General features: G+C 39.4%; 1 protein-coding gene across 3 annotated transcripts in view; it reads left to right on the top strand.

Moving 5' to 3' along the window:
- Positions 1-21262, top strand: part of LOC106946167 (rho GTPase-activating protein 6-like) — a 62631-nt gene that overhangs the window by 9553 nt on the left and 31816 nt on the right. The window contains exon 1 of one of the 3 annotated variants that reach the window (XM_015030333.1): positions 15804-16183. The exons of the other annotated variants lie outside the window; for them this stretch is intronic. Within the exon in view, the coding sequence (XP_014885819.1) occupies positions 16139-16183 (45 nt within the window). The 5' untranslated portion in view covers positions 15804-16138. Of the gene's footprint in view, positions 1-15803; positions 16184-21262 lie in introns of those variants that run through there. 3 annotated transcript variants of the gene reach the window in all.

The raw sequence follows: 21262 nt of genomic DNA, 5'->3' as shown, positions 1-21262 counted from the left end.
CAGGTTGTGGGTGTGTTTGTGTGTGTATTTCAAAGAAATACTTGCTGTTCATATCCTGTCCGGTTGCTGAGAAATGAGCCGAAAGGAATGATATCAATAATTTGTTCTTGATTTTATCAGCTCTGCTTTATTATCTCTGAGCTGATTTGCGAGATTTAATAAGTCCAGTAGAAGACATGCCACATATTTACTGGCCCTTGGTGCCTGCATTTTGCATTTACCATTTTATTACCTCTATCATGAATGTATAGACTTTAATTTCTTCTTTGCATTCACTTTTGTCAATTTGACCTGTGGATCATATGTTTTTTGAATGTCTATTGATAAAAACAAACATCATACAAACGTCAAACCTCTGAATATTCCCATTATGAAATACAACAGTCAAAATCAGCCTGTTTATTGTTTTTCAAGACAGAAAAGGTACCAGAGTGCCTGATCTGGTTTATAAAGTTTTCATTAGAAACTTGAAATTTCTACTTTTTTTCTTATTGGCAACACAAAAAAGGATCTAATGAGCATGTTTACTCCAAATATCCTAGAAAAACAGGAGAGCACTATGGATTTTAATGGCAATCCACAAAAACATGCCATCACTACTATTTTTTTTTTTAACTTTTATATTTGCTCGGGAAGTTTGGGATATGTGCACTTTAATGAATAAATCCACTTTGCACTGTATCAGATAATAATTAACAGAAATTACTAATTAAACAGTGTATTTTGCTCAGGCACTATCTTGTGTTAGCATGCCTGAGCCTCTTTCAGTGTGATAGTGGGAAGGCGGTGGCGTTAGGGAATTATTTATTTGGAATTCCAGGTTAGAGCTTTGTGCCGATGCCCCAGGGCTGGCTACTGACTCAGTGACCCCCTGATGGCTTCCTCTCCTTTTCGCCTGGTTTTATTTTCTCTGAATAGAGGCCCACTGTCTTACTTTGTTAATCTGATAGATAATTACATCTGCTAGCAGCTAAATCTGCAGTTTATTGGAAAATACAACTGTGTATTTTTATCTTTGAGGGAACTTAAGCTCTAAAATTTAACTCGTGGCATCACAGTGTTTGTATTAAGTCTCTGCCCTATGGGCCAGTTGGGACTACATCTTTTGTAACAGTTCCACACAAATAAATAATAATAAATCGCTCAGAAACTCGCAAATTGACTGAAGTCAAAACTTTTGACCCTAAAAGATAAAAAGCAATCCATGTCTAAATATTAAAAAGGGAAGTAGATTTAATGTGAGAAGACACGACTGACTTCCCCTCACCTCTTATGCCACCCCCGCAAAACTGCCCCATACAGTACGGAAGCAAACCTGAGAGAGACAGGCCAGGGTTCTGCAGCTATAAATAGAAAATAGCTCAGCAGAGGAATGGATTGACACGCTCAAGTTCCAGGAGGGAAACGGAGAAAGATTATGTAGCTTATAGCTGAACGTGAGAGGCTAAAGGAAACGATGGCTCATGCATACAGTATAACATACTATAAGGTGACGTTTGTGTGGGTTTAACATTAAGTCAAAGCAAAGTGCTGATAGCCATGCAATAGAAATCAGCAAGCAACATGCCAAGCTGATCAGTTTGGGGATGTTTGACAGCCATCTAGTGGACAGTTTTGGTGAAATTATTTTAACAGTTATTCATTTAATTCAACAAGTAATTATTATTCATCGTATTGTTATTTTTTTTCCAGGCAAGATATTAATTGATATTGAAACATAGAAAGTAAAAACTGCTGGGGAAAAAAAAGAAGCATTTTTTACCAGAGAAAGTTTACAATCACATATGAAAGCTGTGGTCACTTTTGTGATCTGGCTGTTTACTTCCTCTTCAAGCTAGCTGTGGCCAGCTAAGGTAGACGGTCTGCAACCCTTGTATACCAGTGTGACCTATGGGACAACAACTTTACATGACACGCTTCCTATTTGCAAGAGGAATAGAGTCGAAAAGTTCTTTTAGAATCGCATCAACTTTGAAAATCTCTGAAAGGCTAAATTATGATTTAATTGTGCGTTATAATTGGATTATTTATATGTTTTACTGCACTCAAATATTGTACTCTCCCTTAAGGTATAAAGTTGATGTAAAGAGCTTTTTAACCAAGAGAGGGCAGCAGTGAGCTTTCCCAATATGTACCAGGTTATTAAAACAAACCCCCTTGACTGTCTCATACACTAATGCATGTATACTGAAATGATTAACAACAATGATATGTGGGTGGGCTGCGTCGTGGCTTGCCACAGCTGCACATGTCTGTCTTCTCAGCCTCTCTGCTTCATAATTATCTCCCCAAAAACAACAAAATTGCTGATAGCAGCTGCGGCCACAGTGTACTTCCCAGTGCCCGGGCCAAACCAAACTGTTTCAAATGCACCGCGCTGGGAGAACGGAACCAAACTATTTGATCCTGGTTTGTCTGGGGTCTTTTACAAGCCTCAGACATTTCAACCTTATTTAGATAAAACCCTTTCTCTCGCAACTTTTTTTTCCCACCCCACTTCCCTGTTAACGGAGGCCCGCATTGCAAGGTGACACATTTGTTTGGTGTTCTCATGAACTCCTGAAGAGTACACAGTTGTTTGCACTGTCAGCAACGCGTTCAGACAAATGTGCATGAAAGCGATCGCACGTCCATGCACCGACACAACGGTGCGTGTTTGCGCTGTTTGAGGGAACAGAGTCACTTCCAAGGAGGGATCAAATTCTCCCCTGCAGTGTGCATTCCCAGAACATCCACGGGTGTGTGTTCAAGAGGGCATGAGTGTGTCAGCGTGCAAGGAAGGGAAGACTTATTCCAACCAAGGATTTTTAACATTAACTTTGATCTTGCTATCAGTTGATTCCTCTGTATCTATAGGTTTGAATTTGTATTAATCAATGCAGCTGCTGTGTAATATTTCTATCATATTGCTACTAATGGATAAACAAGTAAGTATGTTACCTCCAGTTGTTATGAAAGTGCTGTGTATATAAAATATGACTTTGTAATTTTATGTTTTGTAATTGGGTTTGTGGGGAAAGTGGGTGAAAAATTCTGGGTGAAAAATCTTGAGAGTAGAAAGGAATGGTGAGCGGGGGGCCGAGGTACCCTAAAGAGAGTTGGGCAACAATGGAATGGCTCACCTTTCTTCAAGTTCATAGCTTGCTTTTATAAGCCTGTTGTCACTGTGCATCATCTTTCAGTCTCAATATTGAGAAAGCGGCGAAATAGGAAGCAGATGTTTTGCCTTAGTTCTGCGTCTTCTTATCTGTCTGTTTTCCTGTCCTGCTCTTCAACATTTCAGATGAAAATTAAGGGCTGAAATATGTAAAATAATATATATATATAGGAACTGTGGCATAGTCAGGTGAAAGCATCAGCCTTCTTCTTTAAAATGAAGGCAAGGTGGCTTTAAATGCTTCCCCCTCTGGGAACAGTGGGTTGCCATAATTTGACCTAATTATAAAACAATTGTCTAAAGGAAGACTTGTTAGGTTAACGTGAGAGAGCGTGGTTAAAAACTGAAGAGCAGACGTAAAGCAGAAGTAGGGAAAGGGAGACTTGGAAAGGTAATAAAGAAGGAGGGGAAGAACGACGGGGCAGAGAAGGGAAAAGGTGAAAACACTCCACACACACATGGGTTAGATTACCTGTGGTTAGCAGGGAGGCTGCGTGTTAATGGAGATTTAAATATGTTCTGAAATGACTTACTGCAGTCGTGCAGTGTGTGACCGAATGTGCGCGTGTATAGTTTGGGGGTTTTCTTGGCTTTAGATGTTATTAAATCTTTCCATTTTCTCTCTGTTGACGGTGGAGACAGAGCTGAATAAGGTGGAAATCTATGCCAGATCCAAGGATGCTCGATTGTTTTTCTTCTGAGGCTTTAAGATGTTTTGAGGAACATTCGCTGCTTCTTAAGAACCATATTTGAATTTTTCAAAAGGAAAGCTCTTCGAGTGCTCAGATTGTCCAAAGGCAACACTTGCTAATGAACCGTGACAAAACGAGGGCGGCTCAGTTTTAAGAGCTCAGGAGAAGAAGCAGTTCCCCAAACACAAAAAATGCGTCAAGCTTTCTGTTTCATTTCATTTTTCAAGGATTTCTCCGTCCAAGTCCGCAAGCTTCCTCGAGCCGTCCGACTGCTGGGCTCAGTCTGTTGCCACGGCAACTGCTCGCTGATGTAAACACCACTGCCTGACCCCGGCAGTAGGAGTGAGAACAAAGAAAGCATCTTTCTCAAACGTAAGCATCAGGAGATAGTTTATATGTCGAAAGGCTCTGACGCAGTCGGCACAACTTCTAGGCAATGGAAAGAAAAAAAAAAAAAAAAATCCAAGACGTGAGGAGCTTCGGCTCAAAGCATAAATAGATTGGAAAATAGCAACGAAGTTGAGGACAGGACATCAGTTACTGCACCTCCAGCATCTGTCATGCCTGCACTGACATTACGGGAGCAAAATGTTATGCATGAAGGTGATTCACCGTAGGAGTTGCAGAGAACATTTGCATGTCTGATAACCATGGAGCACAAGTTCAACTGTGATTTCTGTGCTGAAGCCGTTTCTTGGATATTAGCTTATCTGACAAAAACACATCTTACATAGTTCTAAGGGTAAAGACCTGAAACAAAATCTCATATCTATGAAGTATGGTTTTGTTATGGTTCATCCCCGTTATAAACATTCCTATTGATGAAGAGAGTAAAATTGATCATTTTCTTGTGCATGAAGAAGGGTATGTCTTATCCAAGTTAGTCAAATAAAATTTCACGTAATGCTGAAACCTCGGGTAGCTATCAGCTGAAGCAAGTTTAAAGACTCAACATATTGAGGTGAGGGAATCTTCATTGGTGCACACCGAGCGTCTGAGCAACGAAGCATGACATAATGTCATGTTATTATTGCCTCAAAGCCGCAAGTGATTTTCTAAACACGCAGTAGATTTGATGATCATGACCTAAAGCAACTTATTTTCCTGTTATATTGAAACTGAAAACATCACATTAGAGGAAACATTTCTCCAAAGAATGGACTGCATCATACTGTTTTTTAAAAGCCTAACTTATCCAATCTTTTTACTTTTCTTCTGTGTTTTACTTTTCTGGGTAAGTGCTGGAGAGATCTTAATGCTCAGATTTGCTTAAAGAGACATTATGAGTAACAGAAGATAAGAAGTTGTACAGATAGATCATTAAACTGACAGAGATATCTTCATTGAAACAGTCGCCAGGGTGCCCAAATCAAGTCCTGGAGAGCTGCTTCCCTGCATTAACGCCCCTAAAAAATTGCAATCTCTCGACATAGACAGTTGGTGAAAAACATACCTCAAACAAATTGAAGCTGTAGTTTCATGTAATTTCAACGTGGTTAAGCCTTTGCGCCAGAATTTTCAGAACAATTGCATATATATATATATATATATATATATATATATATATATATATATATATATATATATATATATATATATATATATATATATATCTATATATAAGAAAATCGATGTTTTTGACATTACAAATAAAAAAACTAATTTATACAAAAAATTTGATGTTATCATTATTAGCATCTATTTTACTTTTCACTTTTCAGGATTACAGGAGAGTTCTCCCCTGACCGCACATCGCTGATCCAGAGGTGGCCATGAATCTTTTGTTTGAAATAAATAAGTTAGTTGAGTTTTAAAACATGAATGAATGAATAAATTAACATTTAAAAGATCTTCAATTTATATATATATATTTATTTATTTTATTTTTTTTCAATTTCTCAAGTCGGTCACTAAATCAGAGAACTGGAACCTGTAAATGAGTGGATTTGTTTTGACTAGGACCAGGTAGGTTTGCAGAGTTTAATTTCACATAAACTAGCATCATTCTGTGCCCATATATTTAAATAGAAAACTTAGTTTACATGCTTTTGCTTTAAGGCTTTACGTGCTCAAGTACAAAAAGAAAAAGAAATTCCAGCAACCATTAATTACACCATTAAGGTTAATTTGTGGATCCCAGGCCGTCTGTGCCAGCCAGCTTTGTGCCAGAGATGGAAAATTGCTCGCTCTCCGATACAAGGAGTGATCTCATCTCTGTATCAGCTGCAAAGCTCCAGCTGTTAATCAGTGATTTCATGGTTAAAATGACCCAACCAGTGGAATGGGTGCATGCGTGTGCACCGTAGCATGACTCGAGGCGCTGGGAGTGTGTGTGGAGCCAACAGGGGAGGCAAGCTTGGATTCCAACCGCATTCCAGAGATAGAAAAAGAGATGAGATGGATCTGTCAACCCCCGCCTCCCGTCCTTTTCTTCTACGTCTTACTTTTTCATTCTTCACCTCTAACCAGTCGCAACATAAATACAAACACTGGGGCTCGTGTTAGGGCTCCTGACAATACTGTCTGGGAAATGAAAACCCTTCTGGGAACACGAAACCTTCCTGTGTGTCGAAGTGAGTTTGCTTGGATGAAAATAAAAAAACTTAAAAAAAACTTCTTGTTTACATGCGTATTATGACACTGGACAACTGTGAATAAGACAAAACACAAGTTTAAACTAAGGGGAGACAAATTTGAAGGATTTATTTTTAGACAGATGCTAAAGGCCTTTCAACAGGAAACAGTTTTGCATGATTTCTAAGCAGTCTAGACCTTGATTTAAATGTTTTCTACATCTAGAAAAGTATATAGAAATGATAAATGATACCCTTTTCTTATCTCCAGATTTTATTCCCTGCCCCTTTGTCTGAACGTGGTGTCCTCCTTTCTTTCCTTTTGCCCTTCTTTTCTTGTGTCCTCCCTCCTTCACTCGGGTTCTTTCTTCCTTTCCTTTCTCATCTCCAACCTCTCTCCCTTCTCCATATCCTTCTTACTTTCTTTCTTTCTTTCTTCCCACGTTCAATATTTAACTAATCGTCGCTTCAAACTAGCAAGAAAGTTGCACAACAGCAGCTGGGGCATTTTGCATTATTTTCATGGAAGTTTGTTGATGTTTATTGATGTTGCTAAAAGTGAAATTTTTACAACTGTTTTTACCTGTGGTGCATATAAAAACACCACTTTTTGCATTTTAAAAACCATATCAGTTTCACACTATAGCGCCGCTTTCCTTTGTGAGCAGAGCATTCCTAGAAGGCCGCTGTATTTATACTGCAGACTAAATATTTATCGTATGAGCCGAGAAGAACTGCTCATTCTGCCTTTGGTAAAGCTTTGATTCACTGCAGAACAGGTGACCACATGCTGCACAGACCACACATAACCCACATGTGATGTTTACGCAGTTATGCAAACAATCTCTGCTGTACATGTGGTGCGCTGGCAGGGTCTGCGTATGCACAGGCACGAAGGCTCGTACAGCAATAAAATGATATTGAACAGACCACATCAACAGAAATGATCCCACTTCCACGAGTTTCATTTATGCGAGATATGTTCAATTAATTTGATTATTATTGAACATCCCATTAATTTTGGAAAGTTTTTCACCAAGTGAAACCCAATATACATGCAATTATACACAGATGGTTGTTTGAAAGCCTTATTTCTGAATTATGGTGATTTAAAAAAAATAATAAAAACATGGCATTTAAAATTAGAGTAACATATCAGAGCAATAAAAAAATCTATTTAAAGAGATACAGGCTTAATGAGAAGTCTAATACCTGCTTGAATGTTTTTATTTTCAAAAGGTATTTTATTGTTTTGATCCAATATCCTTCAGCACCAGAACTACCAAATTCAAATTAACAAACCAACACAGTACGACACGATGGACAGCAACCTACTGTTGACTCTACATCATCATCCAGAAACAACTAAAAATTCACGAGAGAAGCTGATTTGCATATGGGATAAGTGCAATTGTGAGCAGCCCGGGCTGATTAGATTATCATAGGAAACGAGCGTAACAATACAGGCAGTTGAATCTGTTTATTTACCTGACCTTGCTGTCATACGTGGGGCTTGATTCAATTTGAAAAGAGGGAAGAAAACATAATCAAGCAGGAAACGGGGCTCAACAAAATGTCTATGAACAAGTGCTAGATCTGTTAATTTCCTAAAATTAAATTGCAAAATAATCAAAAGATTTGAAACAAGATAACATTATGGTAACAAGAAATGAAAAGATGTCAGAAAGGTTATCCAAATGCTTAGAAGTTATCTTTAAAGTTGCTACAAAATGTAAGGGGACAGAGTTGAACCGAGTGTCCTGCTTGTTAAACATGTTCAAACTCGTTCGAGTTTGAACAGCCATAAAAACACCTCAAACAAATCACAATGGCAGATTCCTAAATACAAAAGACTAGGTAGGAACACACACTTACACACGTAAGAAATGTTAGGACAGTTTTTTCCAGGAGAAATGCTTTCCCTCTTCTTGAGAAGGCTGAGCCAGCAAAACTTGCGTCACATCGCGCAATATTTTATGCCGCGAGTCACGCTATTACAAACCTGACCCGGGTATTTACTCATGAGACCTTCCACTCAGCGTCAGGCAGAATGATCAGTGCAAAGGAAGAAGGTACAATGCAAAAAGTTACGCCAGAGCAAGAGTAAAATCCTTCGACTCAAAACTTCTGCCACAATGAATGATTAATATTTGAATTTTTTTGGAAGACTGCTTAAAAAAAAGTCAATATTTCTGTGATTGACCAACACAAAACTGAACACTTCATCCAGGCACTGTGATATATCAAATGTGAAACACGTCATTAGTTCCCTATGAGGCATTAAAACACACTCGACTGCTGAAGGGAGAATGCAAACCCGTGTGTCATAACGCGTGGCGTCATCAAAATCCACAGCATTGTTACTGTGGCGTCCAGAGCAGCAGGCGAGCTGAGACACCATGGCAACTGTTGATGCAGAAGACGGTAAGGAGGCGTAGGAGGTTGATAACAGTGGGTAGTAGTGTGTGTGCGTGTGTGTGTGTGCGCGCGTGTGTGTGTCAATGTGGAGTGGCTGAAGCTGAGAGACTAAATATGTTTATTAGAAAAAAAAACAACTCAGCCTGAATTAAACAGACACTGATGCCATTCAGTCACACCCGAGCAATTGGGTTGTGTTTTTGTAAAGCACCTGGGTCCCGTATGAATGCTTCCCTTTCTAATTATATCCATAGAAACGATTCATGTTGATCATAACAAAGGTAAAATATAATTAAAAAGCACAAAATATAACAAAAAAATCTTTCAGTTAAACACCTCATAATTCAAATTTTGTTGAATTTCTTTGCCATTTTGATGCTCGGAACTTCAGAAAGTTTTTTGTTTTTTTTTTCACCATGTTCCTAATCAATAAAGACAAATTTACATCTGTAGAGAACTGATTTAAACGCTGATTTAAATGAAGCGTATCGAAGCAGAGCAACGTTCTCTGCCCCTAAAAGACCGGAATCAGACACCACAGCTCATGTCAGCTGAACCCCTTATGGAAAACTGACGCAGCATTATTTGTGGATTCACAGGAAGAAATCTGTCAACAAATCAGCAAGGAAAAAAAAAGAAAAAAAAAAAGCTGACATGAAAGTATGCGTCAGCTGTGACAGAGGGGTGGAAGGTCACACGAGCAGATAACGGCATCAGCAGTCAGGAAACTACCTCCAACCCACCCTGGTCAGGCAGTCCGAGCAAGTTCACTTAGACAGCAGAGTGCAAGATGCTAAATGAAGCCAAGAAAAACCGTAAAATAAGAAAGCGTGTGCTTATATCTGTCAGTCAGCAATGATTTGGGCATTGTGTCTTTGGTAGCTGTTGGTGCAACATGTTTCATCAAGTCCAAACTCAGCTCAGTTTTCTACCAGAAAAACTTTAGGGCACTTATGGCTTTCCAGCATTAGCGCCTAGCGGGCTTGACTGGCCAGGAAATGTACCAGACCTCAACCCCACAAATGTAAGGTTTGGAGAGTCAGACTCTGATGGATTTTAAAAGCAGTGGGCTAGAAAGCAAAAAAATAAACTAACAATTAAATAAATGTTCAAACTCCTTGAAGCTGTTTAACAGATCTAAGGCTTCCAAGTTCGTCTGTCCGGGGTTGCCAGTACACAAGCCGGCTAATTTATAGGCATGGCCTTTTCCCCGGAGACCCTTGGTGCCACTGAACTCATTTAGACTTTTATTCATAGCACAACAAGCCTTTAAATAGGATCTTATTGAAGATTTCAACAGCTTACATTACAACCATTCAAAATGTTTACACAGTGTCAAGGAGATCCATAAAGAAGACATTTTCTTCCTGTTTTCACGTTTTTGATGCAGTTGAATGGATTGCTAATCCGGACTGGAGGATGCAGAAGCTGTCTGGTTGCTCTCTGTTGCCTATTTTCATTTGTGGTATTGATTTTTTATTTATTTATATTTTTTTTGTTTTTTTTTGCATGTTGGCACATGCAGCAAAAACACTAAAGCATGAACTCTAAACCACTGAGTGTCTCTCAGAAAATGTTGGTTAACTTTTTAAAATTCAATTTGCATCCAAGCAAGTTTTATCTCCATCCACTTGTTGCATTTCCATTGCATTGCATGATTTCATCAACCTAAAGCCTGCAGCAATCAAACCTTTCAGGCTGGATATGCAGGTGCTTTATTGTAAAAAAGAGTCATGCTGCATTTAACAAGTCGTCTGCAGGTAGGGGCTGAATAAGGCTGATTTAATGGAGATAAGAAGGAGACGACAGCTAAATAGAAACAAAGGACTAACATCCAACATTCTCTGAGCATCCTCCTCTTTCCTTTTTCTCCGTCTTTTGGTTTTCAGGACTGAGCTTAAAGATTTAGGACAAGTAGGTTGGCTTGTTGATGGAAGCATCCAGATTGAATCCAGACCCATGCTGTTGTCACTTAGTGCGCGCATGATTGTGTGTCCTGGATTTGGAGGACGTTCAGAGATTCGACTACAGAAGGGGTGGGGGGGAATTATCTCTCTTAGGCAAGTGTTATCTCACATTTTACTGTGGTTTTAGAACAAAAAAATGTTTTCTTTTTTTTTGCCATATTTGTTTTTATATGCTTGGATACCCCGTTTACCCCCCACCTCCCCCAAGTTAACTCTCGAGCATACGTCTGTCGTTTTCCTCTTTTTCTTCGGCACACACAGACACAAGCACGCATTCTCCAGATCTGAGGTCATCACCCTGAGCTGCTTTGTGCAGCTCCTGCTGTAAATTCGTTTACATACACTCTCTTCTCTTTACCAGCCACTCTCCTCTTCCATTTTGCTCCTTTTTTTCTTTCAAAACACTTTGTAGGATTGTCTTGTAAAAATGAAGGTCAAAGTGCAACATCAGAGAGAACAAGATAAACACCCCAATGCGATGGAAAACAATCTATTGCGATGTTGTAGTTCTCATCTACTATTTTAAGTGAGCAGAAAACAAAAACAGACTAATAACAGAACTGACCAAAGTAACGGCTTGTTTTATGTATTTCTCAATGTACAGTAAATCTATAGAGGTCAAAATCGTTGTTTGGCCACACAATCCTGGCCTCTAAAGCCGATTCTGAAAAAACGCCTCATGACAAAAAAAAAGACCTAAAAAATGTATTGGGAAATAAAGTCACAGTTTTCCGAACTCAGATTAAACACGACAAATACGCTCGAGTACATTTGCTAGAATTTTTAACAACTTTCCAGATTAACTCCTGCTGGTTTATCTTTGATGGCCAACAATTTTTCAAAAGATCACACCGCAACTTTATGAAAATGGAATCCACACTCTTTCACCTTCATCTATTTTTTTCATTATGTAACAGGATTTATCAATAGTCAGTCCTTATACAGCGAGCATGTGTACGAAAAACTAGATTAAAGAGTAACTTAAACCTGGATTTTTAACCTATATATGCTCAATCACTGAAAAACCCAGAACTTGGAAAACTCTATTAAAATAATAATAAAAATATATCACTCAAACTAGTAGTTTCCTGAGCTGCAGATGTATTACTGTATAAGTAAGTGATTCACATAGTTGGAAATCAGATTACTTGAAAATCTTCATGTCTTTCTTCGACTCTGTACTTGGAGATTTCGGCCATCATCCTCGAAAAGTCAGCCATGGTTGCAAATCCTTAGGCTTGCAACAGCTTGTTTAGTGTTTAATAAACAAATCAAAGGCCTGCACAGATTTTTCTCTGTCATTTACTGGTCCGGCTTAAACCACTTTAGCAAAAATACTTTCCGCCTAATGGAGTGATTTCACAATTCAGGCATCTCGCTTTTGGAAGGATGCTGCACCTTCCAAGTAAACGGCCTCATAAAGCCATATAAGATTTCTCTCTGGTGTGGTCGGCTGAGCTCATAATTCTCATTAAACATTATTGGCAAAGTGAAAATGTGGACTTGAAGGAGCTGATTTTAGCATCACTGGCAGTGCGAACCTGTTGCACCATTACTTCTCCTCCACGCTTTAAATAGACTTGGCAATTATTGCTTTTGGCAGCTCTATTAACTACTCACTTTGTCATGTCCTCCAAGGCCGGAGGCTTATGCAACAATGGTTGCTGCTTTGTGCAGCAGACAACAAAAGAGGGTTTGCATATGAAACTCAGTTCATGGCTGCAGCTCAGCAGCGATGTGCCGAGCCAGATGCAAATCTGAACCACAGTACTCAGATGCTGGCTGATCCAGGCAAAGGGAAGAGTTGATTGGGATTTTAGACACCTATGCATGTCCCTTATTAGTACCTTTATAGATTTCTGCAACCTTGAAATTGAGCTGTTAAACATAACGCTTTTAAAGTGGTACATATTATTCTAGCTACTAATTTCCAAACCATTTCAATAGATTCTGGAGATTAAAATTGGACAAATTGTCAAGTCAAAATTGTAAAAAGCATTTTCCCTGAAAGTCCACACGGGTTGCACCCAAATAATTTTGTTTAGAAGTCTTCTGATTTGAGTTCTTCATCAGCCTTAAATTCGTCTTTAGACCATTTAATTGATATTAAATTGGAATTTTAGCAACCCCATTGCAAGACGTATACTCCTGTGCACCACATCTGTCATTGTTTAATATTAAGTCTGCTGAGAAAAAGTATTTACCCCTTTCAAAGATTTCCTCTGGTTTTGTTTTTGGCTCCTTTCTCACACCTAAATATTTCCGATCAGCAAGCAAACTTTAATCTAAAACAAAAATGATCAAAGTAAATAACAGTTATTAAGAGAAAAGAAGACAAAACGATGCAAATGGAACTACATCTGTGTGGGAAAAGTAATCAGGCCAACAGAACCAAGAAATGATTCAAAGAAATTATTTAAACAGAAGCTACCTCACAGCATGACGTAGGCTGAGATGTCAAAAATTAACACGATACGAGACAAGCAATTCCCTTCCTAGCTACATGATAAGTTGACTAATATTAAGGAAGAAATTAAGAACTTGGAGAAGAAATATATGCTTACAAAAATAAAAGCTATGGCAAATATTTAAAAAGTATAATTGCAGTGGTACTTATGAGGAAGGAAGGCGGTTTTTTGTATCACAATGTGGATTTTAAAAACCATTGACAGTGACATAGCATGTTCAAAATTATTTTTCATGCTTAGGAAATTTTAATTTTTCGCCAACACCACTAAACCTGATGTCTATTAACTGTGGGAGAAATCTGGAGTACCTGGTGAAAATCTGCGCAAACGTGTGGAAAGAGCCGCAAAGTCCTACATTTGGGATCTTTCTGTTGGGCTGGAAATTTATGGGGGGGAAAAAAAAAAGTAGCCCTGGCACCGCGTTTGCGATCGCCGTGGAGATCATCGATACTTAGCGCGGTAATTAAAATGTCGTTTTCTCAAAACAAATTGTAGAGGCAGGAAGAAAACTATTTGGGATTTGGATCCGACATTGTTTTGATTGGTGAGTAATTTGTTTAGTCAGTGTTGTAAGGCGCAAGCCAAATTGCTTGCAGCTGTTGATCAAATATATAAAACCAAACCAAAGTGGAAAATCATTGCACTTCTATCTTGAAGAGCCAAAGTCGACTGGAAAGTATTTGCAGCCCTTGCAGATTTCTTGCATGTTATCTCAGTCCAAATCAAGCATATGCATATTATAAATACAGTGTCTTGCTAACATAAGCGTCTCTTTTGTGGGGATTTTATGTTAGGCAAACACAACTAGTACCTAGTTGTGTAGTGGAAAAACAGATGATTACATACAAATCTTAAAAGTGTGGTTAGTATTTGTATTCAGCCTATTTTACTGTAATCCCCCTAAATAAAGTGCAATGCAACCACAGCCATTCAAAAGTTATGCTTGTAATGTGGCAAGAAAATGTCACAGACTGACTAAAACAAATGAAAAAAAAAATAGCACAAATGTTATTTATTACAGGAATAATAATAAAAAAACAAAATATTTGGTTTGATTATCCAAATTTTTAGCCACTTTTTGCTCCAGTTCTAAACTTGCAGCTTTCTAAACCTCATTTAGGCGAGATCCGATAAGCCTCTGCTTTAGAAAAACAGGTTTTCTTTCTCTGCGAACACTGCAAGTGTTTTCATGATGCCAGTGTGAGATACACACACACTCCCCAACAATACACCACAGCAGCTACTTTACAGCAGAGTCAGTCCTCTGGAGTCTGTTATCTCACAATAAGCATCCCTTTTAACTTTTAACTCTGGATTCTTCAAATGGTTTTCTACCCAATCTGATAAGCAGGGAAGGAGGATTCTGCCTTTTGGAGCTCGCTGGCCCATTCACACATTTGGTAGATTGAATTAAAAGCGTAAGAACCTGGTGTCCTGCTTTGGAAAGAGAAGTGGAGGTGGTGGGGGGTGGAGGAGGACAACTGAAGAAAGCAGATGGTTTTCATTAACTCAAGTGTGTGTGCCTTTATGTGTGTGTGAGTGTGAGGCTAGCTCATTTCTCAGCAGTCATATCCCCGATGAAATCAACTTCTGTTTCTTTTTCTTTAATGAGACTGGACGCAAGTGGAGTATTTAGAAATAGATTGCCCAACGCCGGTTCAACATTAAGTATTACACAAGGACGGATGAGTCAAAGTGGCCGATTTTAAGAGTGTATTTGAAAGAGGGGGAAGCTAATAAACAACAGCGATGGCTGATAATTACATCTGAAGCGTCTCACTCCAGCTCGGCTCCGCAGAGTGCCTGCTTCGGCTTTATTTACTCCCATTTATTTCCCACAACCATCCGACCCCAGCAAGCTATTTACACCTTCAGAAAAGAGTTTGGCAAAAAGAAAAAAAAAAAAAAGTCCTTTCCACTTGAGTTAATTCTAAACACAGCAGCTTCTCCCTGCAGAGTGAACTCCTGCACAATGAGCAGCCTTCCTGCGTGAGGTTCTCTGCAGTCCAATCTTATCATGTGCAGAGCCCCATTTGTGGGTCAGTGACATGAAAACATTTGAGCAGTCCTGCTGCTGATAATCGAGAGACTCCTTCCATGGCTGGCCCTCCTCCTCCAGTGCCCCGCCCATCATTCTCTTCTCCCGTTTGGGATTTTTGGAGGAGCGCAATGAAATAATACGGGAAAAAGACGTACCCACCTTCAAAATAAAAGCATATTAACAAATGTGGAAATTTAGAGAAACGTCATGAAAACATCACATGCAGGGACTTTAACTTCATAATTAATAATGAATCAATATAAGCATGTGCAGCTTGGGTAGCATTATGCACGCAGTGAAAACTGCTTTAACAATGTTATTGTTTGAAGTGTGCAAGTTAAAATAAAAAAGTCCTAAGACGATGAGTTTGTTTTGCAAAAAAATGGGGAAAAATAGATGCCTACCTACAAATTACATTTTATTTTGAAAGGTTCTACCGGAAGTTGTTTTCGTAACGATGCTGACTTAACTCTACAGTCACTCTCCTCTGCTCCGGTGCAGCATCTGCCTTCAGAATCCGCGGGGCGCGCAGTATGGATCCGTTACGCATTACGCACCGCGGTGTCCTATTTGGCACAGTCGGTTTCCTTACGCGCGTTTCTTAGTGCATTTTTAAGACATCCGAGCTGTGAAAAAGACACGCCTAAAGTTCGACCTCCGGTTGCATTGGAAACAGAAGAGGGAGAAGACAAGTGATTCTCGGATACTTTTTTGTTTTGTTTTATTTTGCCAAAAGCGCACCAATCTTGTTTCCTGGACTTCGGATGTAATTTATTCTCCGCTAGATTTTTGGTCTCTGCTTTATATGGAAATTTACTGTTGATGATGGGAGACTCTGTGTTCCTGGACAGGCAGCACTCGTATCTTGTAAGTAGTCAGCTGAATACATTGTAATGTCTCAACTTTCCCTGAGCGCATTCATCCCGTTGTCTGACAGCGCGCGTGTGTGAGTGTAACACTGTTGCTTGAACCCTTAAGGCGTTGTGTGTGTGTGTGTGTGTGTGTGTGTGTGTGTGTGTGTGTGTGTGTGTGTGTGTGTGCCAAAAGCAATGCAAATTTAGAGTTGTTTTTCTTTTTTTGAGAAACAGTTTAATTTTTTTTTAAAAATCAAAACCTGGAATTTATTACTTTGACGATTATTACTTAAAAACAAGTCAAAACGAACTTCCTCTTAAACTGCCAGTGAAACCAAGATGCAAAAACTTCCTGTGACTGAACATCTTAAGTTTAAGTATGCTTTCAGAGGAGGCGCAGACCTCACGTTTCCTGTTTTTTCCTTTCTTTCTTTTTTTTATTTCTTACATTTCAGAAAAGATGAAGCAACTTGTGAGCACAGTGCAGGGCTGTGCAGAGAAACAGGTGTTGTGTTACATGCTACACCCTCTCAAAGCTCGGCTGTAAAGGGATGAAGGCAAAACACGCAGATATGATTCAAGGCTTTGAGGACGCATGAAGGTTATTGTGAGAACCTGCTTCAAACTGAAACACACAGCACTTCTCAGATGCTCGGAGTTGACTATTTAGCATATTTGTGGCAAAGATTAGAAAGGCCAAGGTTGTGAGAAACACAGCAGGTGGTTCTCAGAACAGGTTCATTTTAAATGTGGAGTTGGTTTAATCAGTTGCTGTTTTTCATGTGGGATTTGTGGTTCATTGCCCAGGGCGGCAACGCTTTAGGGGAGCCGAATTTTAAAGAAGTTAAAGTCAGTTGCACCCAGAATCAGTTTTATATGTGCATATTGTGTAATCAGTATAGCAATGGTGTATCTGACTTGTTTTGGTGCCAACTGATACTTCAAAATATAATGGCAACATGCCTTAAATGCTTTCTGCAGTACATCGCAAAATCACCACCATACACCATAGGATAGCTAATGAAAAAAGAAAAAGAAGCTTACTTCAAAGTTTTAAAAGGAACCTATGGTATTTCATAATTTCTAGCTCAATATCTACGATACTTCACCTGATCAAACCAAATCTGGGTTGTTCTACAGGACACAGATATTATATTAAACACAGTGAGATGTCATAAAACCAAGCATAGCCACTGATTTATACATAGCCACACAAAGTGTGTTTTATTGTCCTCCCTTTCTTATCCCCGTCATCCCACCTCCCTCCCCAGTGGTGAGGGATCCGAAACGGACTGCTCCAGTGGTCTGTCGGATCTTTATGAGCAATGTTTCTGTGGCTGGAAGTCCCCCATAAAACATCAAGCACCGATTGGGAAACAATATGATTTTTCTTTGGCTTTCCAGGGACAATGTTGTGGTTTGAATTAGGGCTTTGTAGCTGGGCTGAGTGGTGTGGAAGCTCTGCCACGCTGCCCGCAGTAATGACTCCTAAAATCCAACACAAGCCTTTTCTCAATGTAATTGTCAGCTATGCTGCATGTCATCATCCTTAGGAGATTATATTTGATGCGTGTTTGGATGTGCCTTTGTTGGACTGAGATTCTTTCCTCCTCTTGTCAGCCCAATAAAACACTGAGGGAACCCTAGTAAGAAAGCTACCTGATAAGTCCTACTAGGAGTGGCATTCTGAATAAAACAGTAGACTAGTAGGAGAAGATACAGTGATTTATTGGCCTAAAATTAATTATTCACCTGTGTTATCGCATCACCTGTGTTGCGCTAATCTCCTCTTAGCACAACAGAAACCAAGAATCAAATACAGATTAGTTAGATTAAGCGTGTCATGTAACCCCATAAAGTTACAACTCGGAAAACTCTACCAACTTGTATGTTTTGATCAAGATTTGGGAACTATGGAGGTTCAAGATCCCAGTTTTACGTCATCTAAGCTTAGTGATGTAGGAAATATTGTCCACACCTAAAATGCCTTTGGTCGATTTAAGACACTCCCATTTCCAACTCTGATCGCCACAGCATCATAAAAGCTCTTCACCAAAACGTTTCTGTGCCTCTACTTGTGTGTGTAGTTGAGCTAGCTAAATTGAATTAGTCAATCTAGATCAGCTGAGCAGGTAAACTGTTTGCTCACCCCTCTAGATTATCATCATCATCAGCAGATAGCCTCTAATGAATGTAATCAGGCAAATTGCAGTCTACCCCTTTGCGCTCGGTGGAAAATTCAAACCACATGAGCAGTTAATCGCATTTATTGTTTTTGGTAAAAGGTGTGTATTCAATTCCGTCTGTTTGTCCCATAAAATTGGATTTTCCAATAACACTAAAGACAACAGTGGGCTTTACGCTCCAAATATATAATTTCAAACCAGAGGCTGTAGAGGTCGCGTGCACCCGGGGATGCTTTGCTGTCTAGCCGTCGGGTTGTGACAGAGAAATTAACGAACAAGGAAGTTTAAAGAAAGCCAAGCCTGGAGAGCAGCCAGTCCACACTGATGGTATGCCAATAGTCAAATCAAGGCTGCCTTTGTCTTGAATCCTTGCTCTTTGTTTGCAAGTGTTGGCAGTTTGTTACAAGTTGCATGCTCTATCGAAAGACTGTCATTTAGACAAAGGATTTGTGAGAGAGCTTGTTCTTTCGCGTAGAACAGCAGCATCTTCAGGGGCTCAAATAGCTGACGGAATCATTTTCTTCTGCACCCGTAACATTTTGCTACGTCACAATGACTATTTTTTAAGTAATTTATTGGAATTTTGTGTTCCAGAGCAGTGCAAAGTCTTGCATAAATTTGTGTCCTCAGGGCCTAATGTCTATGCATGTTTTAGATGTGCCTCTGCTCGAGTACACCTGATGGATAGGATTGCAATGCCATACCAAGAAGCCTTGTAATCACTCGTTTATTTTAGTCAGGTATGTGGTTGCAGGGAATCATCTAAAACCTGCTGAACAATATATTTCCTGAGGACAGGTATTGAAAACTACTGGTTTAGATTGATTCATATTCATAGAATGGTTTTATTTGTAAAAAATAAATAAATTATTATGAGTCCCGTTTGGACTCATCAAAATTAAGGACTAGTCTGGGTTTCATAATTACATTGGTTTGTAACTATGTAACACAATCTATAGATGTTCAAGAGGTAACACAATTTGTGCAAGTAGGGTATCCCCCCCCCCCGGTTTCCATCCGAGTGTCACTTTTCCAAGAATTTCAATTTGTTCCTTTTCCTGCTCGGTAATGCCAAGAGCAAACATGTTTCAGCACACCATTTTCTGCTTACCTGATGATGTGTGACGACCTTCTAGCAGCGGTTACAAGTGTTTGCTTTACTCCCGTGCCACTCCCAGTACAAACAACTTGGGCCCAAAAAAGCCTACAATGCGTTGCCTCATAAACCGTCAATTAGATTTAACTGAATAAGTAAATCTTGTCTAATTTAAGGTTGTAAAAGACAAAAAAAGGAACAAACTTGGGTGAATCAACAGCACATGTGGGCCTCTAGTCATCTGCAGACTAAGTTTATTTACATTGATTACATGTTTTCCGAAGCACACCCCGACCCAGGAGGAGAGCTTAGCAGGAGTGGACATTTTCTCCACAGGGGTGCAGTTATTTGGAATGTGTATGCTGAAAGAAAGCTTAGCTTCAAGTACAATCTCCTCTTAGTTCTACTTTTGGGAATAGAACCCCTTTTGCAGACACCAATAACGTCTCGTTGAGAGTTTATGTGTGCCATTAGTTAAGGAAAAACGCTAACCAACCTGGTAAGTTGTGAAAATAAATCTAAAGCTGTTGGTACCTTCTCTGATGGCAGCAACTACCCTCTGCTGTTTTTGCTCCACTGTAGGCCTGTCACGATAACACATTTTGCTGAGCGATTGTCGAAAAAATTATTGCGATAAACGATAATATTGCTTCAAGACCTTTTGACACTGATTTAATGGAAATGACGTAATAATGCATGCTATTTCCTGCCATAGATAGATACACTTTATGTTCAAAAGAACACATAACACTGGAACTAATAAACTAAATAAAACAACCAAAAACAAAAACAAAAAGGATTTTCAGTCTCCATTAACAAAAAAAGTACTTGAATAAAAACTAAACAACATAAAGCCAAAGTGGAAATAAATACTGCATTCAACCAAAAGAGTGCAGATTATGAAGTCTGTATACTATATTGGCCTTCAGTAATGACTAGATTTAAATGGAGAAGATGGGCACATCCGACTACCTGATGCAGCAGTTCATACTACACAATTTTTTGCCCCCATTTTCCCCTTACGACAATCTTAGATTGTTGGCCTATCTAAGATTGTCGCTGGTGATTTCGTAACCGATCATCCTGCAGTGTGTGGTGAGTTACGGTAGATCGTCGTGGCCGCTCCGATCTAAATCAGGGGTTTTCCCCGACTGGGAGCTTAACGCTGAATGTGACAGGTAGCCAATCAGAAAGCGCAGATTCTCCTCTGTGCTTTGTGAGGGGAAATTACGGAGGGGAATCCCAAACAGCTGACAAGGCGCAATCCGAAGTCCAGCGGACATCGGAGATGATATGTGAAAACAACATTAATGTTTATTCAACATTTCATGCAAAGAATATAGAAATGACAAGGGGAGGAAATGGAGCCAAATTGCTACCGCAGTTGATAAACCCGGTAAGTTTTCAGCTGTTCTTCGTTAACGTGACATAAATAGGTTACAATGATTTTCATGCAGTCAGGACTTTACGCTGACTCTAGCCACATGCATCACAGGTAGATTCTAGTAAAGCATTGATTAATGCCCAATTTTAAAATTAGTTAACTGGACTTGTAGCCATTATTTTGTGCCCATGTGGCTGGACACCACACGGCACGACAAACCTGATCGAACCGTTATACCGTAGATTTCTGTCGGCTAATGTGTCTCTCAGGTTTTGAAAATGGGCCGATAACTCGTGTAGTGTGAGTTGAACATTACACTAAGGTAATGAGGAAGGGAGGGTCAGTGGAGAACACCGGAGTTGAGCCTTTTTTCATTCAGTGTCATCAAGAGAAAGAAAAAAAGGCCGGAAGAGACGATAAAGCCGA

This window comes from Poecilia latipinna, unplaced genomic scaffold (assembly GCF_001443285.1).
Source record: "Poecilia latipinna isolate Pla-1442-1.1 unplaced genomic scaffold, P_latipinna-1.0 Scaffold179, whole genome shotgun sequence".
Lineage (NCBI taxonomy): Eukaryota > Metazoa > Chordata > Actinopteri > Cyprinodontiformes > Poeciliidae > Poecilia > Poecilia latipinna.
The sequence above is the reverse complement of the archived record's forward strand: the minus strand, read 5'-3'. Positions and strand labels throughout refer to the sequence as shown.